The sequence below is a fragment of the Cnephaeus nilssonii genome (genome assembly GCF_951640355.1).
Source record: "Cnephaeus nilssonii genome assembly, chromosome: 10".
Lineage (NCBI taxonomy): Eukaryota > Metazoa > Chordata > Mammalia > Chiroptera > Vespertilionidae > Cnephaeus > Cnephaeus nilssonii.
The window spans coordinates 57,171,825-57,184,164 of record NC_137081.1 but is presented as its reverse complement, the minus strand read 5'-3'; the positions used below and the strand labels follow the sequence as shown (position 1 = coordinate 57,184,164).

Here is a 12,340-nt window from a genome sequence, read left to right as displayed (position 1 = left end):
TCTGACAATGGATCTTTGTTTGATTTACCTCTGCAAGTTTTTAGAAAACATTAATACTTATCTAACAAATAGGGTGACTATGACAACTCTATGAAAAAAACATCAATGGATATTGTCCTAAGAGTTCATGTAGGTCCATTATGATTCTGCAAACAAACAAACAAAAACCCCTCAATTTGTCTTGTGTTACTAAACCACAAATATCATCATGAAAGATGCTGTTTTGGCACAGGAAGAAAAATAATGTTGGAATTAAAAGGGCAGTAAGAAGCTAGCTAACTCTACAGTGCGGATGGTCACAAGGCTCAGACCTAGAGCCAGCTCTACCACTAGTGGTGTGACTTTGAGACATTTCTCCATGTCTCCAAATGTCAAGCATCTCTTTTGTAAATAAGAGGAAGTAACAATTTCAGTGGCTTTCAAACTGTTTGCTTCAGGGGCTGCTGTGGTGATGGATTATGAAGAGTAGGGAAAGGTAGGGGTTGGGGGACCAAGTAACTGGGACCTAGACCTCACTTCCACCTTCCAACTGAGAAGCTCCACTTTTCCATGTTTTGTATATGAAGTTTGGAGCAACATTTATTTTTTTAAAGATCCTGCTTAATTTAAAAAATGGAGAACACCATAGACTGCATGATGTTACATTTTGATTAGGTGTACATATTCTAGTTTACATTTTTACATATTCTAGTTTACATTTTTAATGAATGTTTTCATCTCACCTTTTTTCAACACATTTTTTCCATTCATTCATGCACTCTTGGTTCAAGTAAAATAAAACCTTAATGACGCTTACTATTTTATATAGCTTATTTTACACCTTTACAGTATCTTTCTTATTAAATACATGAGCTGATGTGTTGCTTTTCAAAATAAAATTAGACAACATGAAGATTGGATAAAGTCAACTCCTGCTTGATGTGAGTTATTTTTTTCATGCTGCCTTTGCACACTTAAATACTGTACTGCATTATCATTGAGGTAGACAACAACAACAAAGGCAAAACACATTCACATAAAAAGGGAAAATGAGAGAAAAAAGCTGCGAGAGATTTTTTAACGTGATTATCATCGTTGGGCTTTGCAGTCTTCTTTGACACAAAGTTGAGAAATAGTCTTCTTAATACGAAGGGCAGTGAGGCGGGCTGCCCCATTGGCATACCAACACTCGCGCATTATTCTCCCCATGACTCGGAGTGCCTTTAAGAGAGAAAGATACCAAAGACTTTACTCACACAAAACACGTACATGAGAAGCAAAACAACAAACCCAGAAATTGATGCTAATCTCTGATGAACAAATAGTAAATAAAAAATAATATGAAAAGGAGATTAGGACCAAACCTCTTCAAAAATCCTGACAACACACACACATGTGTATTTACCTTACAGAGGCTATTTTTTTAATATATTTTTTTATTGATTTTAGAGAGGAAGGGAAAGGGAGAGGGAGAAACATCAATGATGAGAGAGAATCATTGATTGTCTGCCTCCTGCAAGCCCCCCACTGGGGATCGAGCCTGCAACCCCGGCATACGCCCTTGGCCAGAATTGAACCTGAGACCCTTCAGTCCACAGGCTGATGCTCTACCCACTGAGCCAAACCAGTTAGGACAGAGGCTAACTTTTAATTGAAAATTCATCCATTGATTGCTGGGGGTATGGTAGAATGGCTATCGTTTAAAATATTCTAAGAAGGGACATGAAGAAAAAAAAAAGGGAAATGGGATGGCTTAGAAATTTACCATATATTTATCTGGATGGTAAGCACACACATGCATACATTTTTAAAAAGTTCACCAAATTACATATTAAGATTTGTGCATATGTAAATTATGCCACAATAAAATAATGATCTAAATAGAAATATTGAAAATTCTGAATTTAATAAATCAGTTTAAGTGAATTGGTAAATAAGTAAAATAAATACTCCGAGTGGAAGATAATGAGACTGCATGAATCCAGAGAGATATAAGAAGTCACTAAAGCCTAGTGGCTGTTCTGGTGGCATCTGCTGAACTCACTGCAGAATTTCAGAATTGATGGACCACATGTGAGAGAGGAAACACAGCCTGAAGCACCCAGAAGGTGTCAGAGCAAGATGTTTGCAAAGTTCTGAGTGTAAGGATAAATCAGACTTAGAAGGAATTTTGTAAAGAAAATTGTCTAACTCTTAGCTCTCGTTTTTTGTGGGTTCTTTTTAATCAAACCCAACTCTTAAACTGTTGCAGTAAGCCTGAGCTCATAATGAAAATTCACAAGCAGGTGAGGAAATAAAGTAACATAAGCAAGAGTCATTTGAAACAAGAAGCAGTAAAATCAGACCCATCAAAACATTAGATGCTAGAACTAAATGATATAACATGTAAAATAAATATATAAAATAATTTGTTTAAAGCAAAGAAGAAATTCAAACTATAAATATAAAATAAGAGCATAGATAGTTTAAAAAGAAAAGTATCAATAAAACTTACTGACATAAAAAGTATAACCATTAAGCCCTGGCCACTCTGGCTTAGTTAGTTGGAGCATCATCTATTCACCAAAGGGTTGTGGATTCAATCCCTGGTTGGGGCACTTGTGGGAGGCAACCAATCGATGTCTCTCTCATCTCTCTCTCTCTCTCTCTCTCTCTCTCTCTCTCTCTCTCTCTCTTTCTCTCTTCAAAACAAAGAAAAAGCATAACCATTAAAATAACTAAATGGGTGAGTTAAATGGCAAATTTGATACATCTTAAGACAGAATTAATGAACTGGAAGATAAATGTGAGAGTTGCTGTATGAAGAAGACACAAATATGGAAAATAGGGGAGAATAAGAAAATAGCAAAGTAAAATAAAAGGTCTAACTTGCATCCAATGAGTTTCCTAAAAAGGAGTAATAGAGACAATGAGAGGAGAAATTATTTGAAGAGATAATGGCTCAGAATTTTGCAGAATCAAGGAAAGTTACAAATCCTCAGAATGAGAAAGTCCAAAAATTCCAACCAAGACTAATCAAGAGACATCAACACCAAATGCACCATAAGAAACTGCAGAATACTAAAAGAGTCAGGAAGAAAATAAAAATTAACTCAAAAGAGATACAAATTAGATACCTTCTCAATAGCAATAAAGGTAGCCAGAAGACAGTGAAATAATACCTTTAAAGTGTTTAGAGAAAACAATTCTGAACCTAAATTTTTATGCTCATATAAACTATTTGTTTAAGATTGTGGACAAAATAAAGACTTTCTCAGACACCCAAATGCTGAAAGAGCTTACAACCACTAGATCCTCACTAACAAAAAACAATTTAAATAAAATATGGTTAAAGGATGCACATTAGAAAATAAGAAAATGATCTTTAGAGAAAGCTCTGAGAGCCAAGAAGGAATGTTGAACAAAGAAAATTATAAACATGTTCATAAGTCTAAACAAATAATAATGGCATAAAATCACACCAATATCTAATACATGGGGTTAAAACAAAATAAGATAGAACTAAAATACTGGGCAAAATAGACAAAAATTGTACATATCAGCAATATACACTGAGTGGCTAGATTATTATGATCTCTGAATGCATAATAATCTGGCTACTCAGTATATATATATATATATATATATATATATATATATATATATACACACACACACACACACACACACACACACACACACACACATATTAGAGGCCCAGTGCATGAATTCGTGCATGGGTGGGGTCTGGCCAGCCTGGTCAGGGGGAGGGGACATGGGCAGTTGGCCAGCCTGCCTGGTGGTCGAACTCCTGGTCGAGGGGACAATTTGCACATTAGCCTTTTATTATATAGGATATACACTGAGTGGCCAGATTATTATGCATTCAGAGATCATAATAATCTGGCCACTCAGTGTATGTTGATATGTACAAAAAGTTGATTACATTAAAAAAAAATGACTGTTAGGTCTATTCTGGGAGTGCAGTGGCCAAGAAATAGAGACAACCAAAGTGTCTTTCAATAGAGGCTGGATAAAGAATATGTGGTACACAATGGAATACTGCTCAGCCATAAGAAAAGATGAAATACTGCCATTTGCAACAACATGAATAGACCTTCAGAATATTATGCTAAGTGAAATAAGTCAGTCAGAAAAAGGTAAGAACCATATGGTTTCACTCATATGTAAGACATAAAACTGAAACTCTGAACACAGACAGCAGTGTGGTGGTTACCAGAGAGAAGAGGGTGAGGGGGTTGGGGTGGGGAGACGCCTAATATATGGTGACTTTGGGTGGTGGACATACAATGCAATATACAGATCATGTATCATAGAAATGCACACTTGCAACCTATATAATCCTATTAACCAATGTCACCCCCATATATTTAATAAAATTTTAAAAAAGAGACTAAAGCAGAAATGCTATATAATCACCTCACAAACATTTTTATCAAACAAAAGTTAGCTTTTATTTACCCTAATTAAAGTTTTTAAAAACAAAACTCAGCAAGCATCATATTTAAGTGTAGAAAATGCAAGGTTCTAAGGAGCAAGACGAAGATATCCACTATCACCACTTCTAGGCGACATTACACTGGCAATCCTCAAGAGTGCAATAGAAAGAAGGAGAAGGCTTGAGGACTGGTCCCAAAACTCTCATTATTTGGAGACATAATCATATGTGTGCGCACTCCAAAAGAGTCTATAGTTTAATATCCTAAAGGAATTTTTCCACACAGAGATACATATATACATAGCAGCATTATTTAAAAAAATGAAAAATCACAGATCTGACAATCAACAGTACAGTGGTTAAAGAAACTGTGCTATGTTTATACAATGAAATGCTATACAGATATAAAAAGGAACAGATTTGGGATAAATATGTAAGAGAGAGTAAAATAAAAATTTTAAGAAGTATGTACAGTGAGATTTAATAAGTTTCACAATATACAAAAGTAAGCAATATATATATATATATGGCAAAATTCTAAAGAAAAGCAAGGCAATAAATAATTAGTTATGACAGAAATCCTTCAGAGGAGTAAAGAATATTCATAGGTGCTGGAAATTTTCCATTTTTAAAGCTTGGTAGTGAATTTTCTGCCTTTCATTTTTATTACACGTTAAACTTTACAGATATGACATTTATTCTTTCATATATATGACATTATTAACGTAAGAAAAATTTTAATTTCAATTTGGTTATAAATGCCTCAAATTCTACCTCTAAAATAAGTATGTAGGTAAACTATCTACATAAAAACACCAAGACATAAGTCTTGCCTTAAATAGAAAGAGTTGAGTGAAGCATGGAGGGGGAAAAGCAACTGTATAAAATAATGCCTATGACAAAGTCAAATTAAAACATGTAACTTACAAAAAGACTTCAAGCATTACATTTAAGTATGGCAGAAGATACACAGTAATAACCGGGGTAGGGGAGATGGTTTACAGTCTTTCCCCACCTTCCCTCCTTTCTCTTTGTGGAAGCCAGAAAAGTATCTTCAGGTAAGGCAGAACAAGCATTGCAATAACCACTTACTGTGTGTCTACTCTGTGATGGTTAGTACATGTGTTGTTGGGGATTAAGAGGTAAACAACAACCGTCCCTGCCAGAAAAGGAAGCTTTTCCGAGGAAAGAGAATAAACTCAAGCTTCTGCAGGGTTTGGGATTAGGGATAATTTATGAAATAAAAGGATGACTGAAATTGTAATACTCTGTGTGGCAAAGACATTGAGTACCCCCCATATGTCTCGCTCCCCACAGTTCCTGGCCCCTTGCTGTTAGATAGGACCAGGAGACCAGTTCTGGTCTATGAACTGGGAGTGTAAGGGATGTGAGTCACTTGGAGCCAAATCATTAAAGAGCCAGTGTGTGACTCTCTAGCGTCTCTCTTTTCTTGGCCTAGACACCTAAAAATTATGCATTGAGATAGCATCCCAAGATCAAAATCACCTGGATTTCTGAATCACCACAGGGAACACAAATGTTGTTGCAAGTTGCCTAACCTGGGTTTGTTACTGCCCCATAACTTAGCATTAGGTGTATATACTACAGCTAAAGGGAGTAACATCAAAGATATATACCTACATATATGAAATGAATTAGATGCCTAGATTAAAAGAGAAGAACTATATGGCCTGTGAAAATCCTCCCTGATACTTACCTCACAATTACAATAGGAAAAATATACATAAGAATTTAGCCTTACTTCACAGCTTTGCCACTGGTTTGGGATGCTTGGTCGAAACTTCTGATCACAAACAACCTTCCTCATTTCCTCTATTGAGGGATCTGAAGGCACCATGTCATAATAAGGCAACTGGTATTCCTCAACAATTCCTATAAGAAATTTGCACATTAAATGTCCCAGTGTGAATAATAAACAAAGATGCTTAATTTGAAATAATTTAACAATTAAGTCTTCTAGGCACCATGGAATGGTACCATGGAAAACTAGAAAGTCAGGTCTATTAAAATTATGCATCACTATAAAATTAAATTTATAAGCTGGTGTGGCTCAGTGATTGAATGTCAACCCATGAACTAGGAGGTCACAGCTCGATTCCCGGTCAGGGCACATGCCCCGGTTGCGGGCTCGATCCCCAGGGTGGGGCGTGCAGGAGGCAGCCAATCAATGATTCTCTCTCATCATTGATGTTTCTATTGGTCTCTCACTCTCCCTTCCTGTCTGAAATCAATAAAAATATTTTTTTAAAAATTAAATATATAAGTTTAAAGTGTTCGGTTGAATAGTTATTATATACATTTATAAATTTTTTATTTAAATTTTTTGTTGTTGCTACTATTGCAGATGTCCACCATTTCCACCCTTCTGCCCACCAGCACCCAACCCCCACTCTCCTCCCTTGGCCCTCACCACACTATTGTCTGTGTCAATGGGCTATTCAAATATGTTCTTTAACTAATCCCTTCACCTTCATAAAAATTTATGTAATCTTGATAGTTACATAAATTTTAGATATAAATTATATAATTATTTTATATAATACTATTATATAACTATCTACTACATATTATATATAATTTCATATAAATACATTAAATCTATATAATTTTAATAATTATATAAAATATAATTTATATTATGAAAAGTATATAAATTTTTATTTACATGTCATTCCACTGTGCAATTCAGAAAAAAATAACACCTAATTATAAAATTTATAGCATGGCCTTATTGCTATGAGTGAAGTATATTTCTCTATTAATTAACTTTTTCAAAATAAAATAGCTTTCTTTTTAAAAAAAATTGTTAGACAATCTTTTAAGAGCTGAATTTGTTACATTTGAATTTTAGAACTTCTATAACTAAGAATGTTCCGAAGAAGCAACCAATATTTGAAGATGGATGGTTTAACATGAAGGTTAATATGTAAAGAGTCTCAAATACTTAGACAAAGACTAAACCTTAATTACCAGATTAGTACTTGAATTCAAGAATTTCCTAACAAAATAATTTGAATTAACCACAATCCTTTTAATTTAAAACATTCAAGATGTGTCATAATATTGGAAAATGAACTACAAAACATGTTAATAGTACATTACTATTCTGACAGTTGAAGAAAAATTAAGGACAAAAACCAAAAAGCAAAGCTAGACAAATATCAATATAAATAACGACAAATATGTTTGAATTTTGATATTTAACAAGCACGGTTCTAAGCCCTGTAGATGTTTTAACTAATCATTCCCCAAAACGACTGACTAAAGAAAGTACTATATTATTCCTATTTTACAGAACAAGGAAACTGAGGCACAAAGAGAGTCGTGACATTGCTGAAGGTCACACAGCTATTAGTGGCAGATCTGGAACTCAGCCCCAGGCTCAGGGTTTCCAGTGTCTGTGTTCTACATCACTGTATTTACATTGCTTCTAGAAATAGTTTCATCTTTCTGAATGTTTTATTAACTCATCAGTGAATACAGGGGGAAAGTATGTTCCCTCATTCAAACACAATTTTAAGTTTTTCTTTTTTTTTTTTTTTTTTAAATGAGATTGATGTAAGGTAAAATGAGACCAAAACAAAAGGCAAAAAGTTAGTAGTGGTTAAATAAGGACAGCTCTTTCATTGAATGTTTATCTGTGCTAAAGGCTTCACCTGAATTAATTGAATTAATCCATTACATCCTCAAAGCCAGTGGGGTCCATTTTATCATTTCTTCATTTCACTTGGGGAAAGTGATACCAAGTAACTTGCCTAAAGTTAGATGTTCAGGAAGTTGTTAAACCAAGGCTTTAGCCCTAAATCTGTCTCACTTGAAAGATAAAACTCTAAACTATTTAATCCCAGTATTTACTTTCTCCCACTGATGAAAGAGTACCATCAGACTGCATTGGTAGGGTTTCATTCTCTCAAATTCTTCCTCTCATTATTCATCTCTAAATTGCTGAGAGCAGTAGAATCAGGAAGTTAGTCTTGGCTCACCTCCAACCTCCACTTGATACCCCACACATTCCTCATCACAGGAAAGAAAAGAATAAGAAAAGTCTGAGAATCAGAAGACTTCAGTTCAAGTCCTGTGGCCTTGGCAAGCTATTTCACTTCTTTGGATTTCATTTCTGGTATAAAATGGGGAAATAGCTAATGGCATACAAACTCAAGTAAAAATTTCAAGTGCTTCACTAAGTATCATTATGAAAATCAAAATTATCAGAACTGTCACCCCCACATAAGCCATAATCCTAATATATACAAAGCCAGGGGCTGTCACAACTGAAACAACCGGAAGACTGAACAGTAGGCTGCATGGGGTGACCAAGCCAGCAGGGGGTTAGTGAGGGACGACCAAATGACTGAACAGCAGCCTGTGTGGGGCAACCAGGCCGGCTGGGGGACAGTTGGGGGCGACCAGATCGGCGGGGGGGGGGGGGCAGTTGGGGGTTACCAGGCTGGCAGGGGTGGTAGTTGGGGGCAACCAGGCTGGTGGCGGGGGGGGGGGGGTAGTTGGGGACAACCAGGCTGGCAGGGGAGCAGTTGGGGGCGACCAGGCCAGCAGGGTGCAGTAAGGGGTGACCAGGCCAGCGGGGGCGGGGGGGGGCAGTTAGGGGCAACCAGGCTGGCAGGCAGTGCAGTTGGGGATCAGGCCTAAACCGGCAGTCAGACATCCCCTGAGGGGTCATGGACTGAAGAGGGTGCAGGCTGGGCTGAGGGGACCTCCCCCACCCCTGCACCCCCCGTGGACGAATTTCGTGCTCTGGGCCTCTAGTCATAATATAAAGTCTCCCATTATGTGCAGTACACTCTACTTTTGCCACTTAAAATATATGCCAATAGGTGTTCTCTTAACTAGTAAGAAATCATTCAATATAGTGCTTAGGAAAAAAAATCACATATTGTATTCAGAACATCAAACAAAAGCAGACACAAAGAATATGCCCAACATCTTACCTCCAACTGAACACCTTCGGGCTATTTCCCAGTAAACCAGACCAACAGAATATATGTCAGCTCGTTTGAAGGACTCAAAGATATTCACATTCATTGTATCATCAAGCATTTCAGGGGCCATATACCTTCAAAACATGCACATGTCAGATTCTGTGTATGGCTTTATAGCAGTCCAGTAAAACATAATCTTACTAAATCCTGATACAAAATACAAGTGAAGATAGTTTACATCAGTTTTACAGGTGGATCTGAACCACTATGCTATAACAGAATAAAATTAAATAATAAAGTTATTGACTCGACCATCATTTAAAAAATATTTTAATAGAATGAGGGGGCATCGCCCTCAGTATTAAAGCATGTGTGCCAGGAGCCAAATGCTTGGAAAGCACAAGCCGGAGGGGATTCAGTAAGCACAACACTCAATGGGAGAGACGAAACTCAATTTCTACCAGTAGCTTCTTGCCAAGGAAAGCTCCTTGAGGACAAAGAGTAGGTTTTATTCATGGTGGGCCCAGTCCTCCAACACAGAGCTCAGCAGTGGCCCACAAATATCTGTTCTGAATGGACACACTGGCTCCAAGAAACATACACATTTTATATTGGCTCCAACAAAATTACGGTCTTATCTTAACAGGACTAAATCAAAGTAATATACAGTTGCTGAGACCTGACTGAGCCTAGCGAGCTGTCCTAGGGAGACTTTGAGAACTTCTCAGAGTTTTCAGGTGAGGATGCAACACGCTCCCTAACTCTTTTAAAAGTTTTAGATCCCAGGGAATCTGGCATCCAAGGCTCCCCTGAGGGTCCCTAATGTGATGAGCAAAAGTCAAAAGCTTGCTTTTTATAGGGAAAAGAAGCCCGGTAGGGCTGCCCAGTCTGAATAAACTCTCCTGGAGTGTTTCTGGGGCCTCATTAAAGTCTCCCAGGAACCAAGTGGAGGACTCAGAGGGACTGGCCTGGACTCTCAATTATGGCTTGGAGGCCGACTATGCCAGCTTAGAAATTCTCCTTTCTCAAGGGCCTTTAACAACTCCAGGAAATGTTTGGGTTGTTTCTCATTTCAAGGTCAAGAAACCTGGGATGATGCCAAAGGGGCACAGAGCCTGAAATACAAATAAAAGGAAATGAAGCATGCTGGCCCCATGGCCACAGGCTGGCCACAACAAGAAAACACCAGACGCCCCACTACAAATGGGGCCGTCCTGCACATGTGTGGTATACTGGTTAATATCATGCTTGCTCTTAACTTTCAGAGATTCTGTTCCTTGATTGAATGTGGAAACTGTCCAAACTCATCATCAATTTGGGAGACTTAAGGTTAAACACAACTATGAGTAAATGCAGAAGTTGTTACAGAACATTTTCAAATATTGAGAGAACACAATAGTGTATATATGTAAGCATTATGCGCAGTCCTCACCTCTCTAGTCCACTATATTGATTCGTATCTGTTGTTTAGAATCTGAGCACATAGAACTAGCCCTGAGTTTCAGTTCACTTGTGAGGTATAAAGGCTTTGGAGGAGCTGAACACTACTGACATTGTTTTCCTCTTTTCTGTAGGAAAATATGTTCTCAGAATGTGACACACTAAAAACAATATACCATCATCTCCTTCACCAAGCCTCTCCACTGGCCAAATGGCTACCTTCTGTATGACCAAATGCCAACTCCCCTTGCTTTATAACCATTGTGCCACTAATTGCTCAGTGAACCAGAGAAGACTTTTTGTTTACTTGGGTCTAATGCTTTCCCATTTGGACCTCTGCCCCCGTCTCTACACACATCCCAGACATTCATGCGTAGGGGACAGTTGTAAGTCTTAGCGTGCTGCCAAAGTTGGCTTACCTTTTGGTTCCCACTTTAGGATTCTGAGGTATGTCAATAGTGTTCAGTATGGAATCGTGCTTCACAGCTAATCCGAAGTCCGCTATGGCACAAGTTTCACATTTTTTCACCAAGATATTCTTTGATTTTATGTCTCGATGAGCAATGGCAGGTTTTCCTGTGATGGATGAGACAAGCATATTCACTTTTGTCATTACTGAAGATTGAATCTCTCCAAAAGGAATTATTTGGAAGACTTGGCTCAAATGTCGCCTAAAAGAGGTCTTCCCTGACCACCCATTCTGCATCCCAAGTCATTCTCCAAAGATACCCCGTTTTGCCTTCTTTATAGCTCTTATGATTATTTCATATGTCTTACTTATTCATATACATGTTTAATTATCTGCCTCTCCCAACTAGACTATAAGCTGCATAAGGGCAGAGATTGTGTCTTAGTCATCACCGTGCCCTAAATGCTTAGATCACTAGTTCACATTTAGTAGCCACTCATATATGTTTGCTGAATGAATAGGGAAAGAATTAGCATTGCTATGTACACATGAAAACACAGCAAATATTCTCTTACAAAATAAGTTTCAAACATCTATGATCCTAGATGAACTGTTCTCAAATGTGGCCCGAAGATCCCTGGGGGTCCTTGAGACTGTTTTCCAACTATATGTCTGTGCGATGTCACCTTTTCTTCCCATACTTCAACCAAAGCAACATGTTGGAGCAGATTGAATGAAGAACAGGCATGAAAATCCAGACATTAAACCAGACATTAAATAGATTTGCAGAAATGTAAAACAAAACCATAATTTTTACTAAACTGGTTTTTGCATTATAAAAAGATATGTGAATTTTTTCAAATTATGTTATTTATGCTAATATTTAATTGGCTAAATCATTATTGTTATTTTAGGTAAATTAGTATTTTTAAATTTCCCCGTTTTAGTTCTAATATAGTAAATATTAATGATATAATTCACAGGCAAAAAAAAACTTTGGGGAGTCCTCAATCATTTTTAAGAAATTAAAAGGATCATGAATCCAAATTGGAGAACCAGTACTCTGACGGAACTAATAACTTTCTAGAGCCAATTCTCTATTAGCTCAGTAAATAG

General features: G+C 37.2%; 1 protein-coding gene across 1 annotated transcript in view; it reads right to left on the bottom strand.

Annotated features, from left to right (window-relative positions):
- Window positions 1-953: 953 nt before the first annotated feature.
- The window catches only part of ACVR1C (activin A receptor type 1C), a 79,693-nt gene continuing 68,306 nt past the window's right edge, over window positions 954-12,340 (bottom strand). Inside the window, exons 6-9 of the mRNA XM_079781830.1 lie at window positions 11,235-11,391; window positions 9,385-9,509; window positions 6,180-6,310; window positions 954-1,200 (exon numbers count right to left, since the gene is read on the bottom strand). Coding sequence (XP_079637956.1) covers window positions 1,069-1,200; window positions 6,180-6,310; window positions 9,385-9,509; window positions 11,235-11,391 — 545 coding nt within the window. The 3' untranslated portion in view covers window positions 954-1,068. The remainder of the gene's footprint in view (window positions 1,201-6,179; window positions 6,311-9,384; window positions 9,510-11,234; window positions 11,392-12,340) is intronic.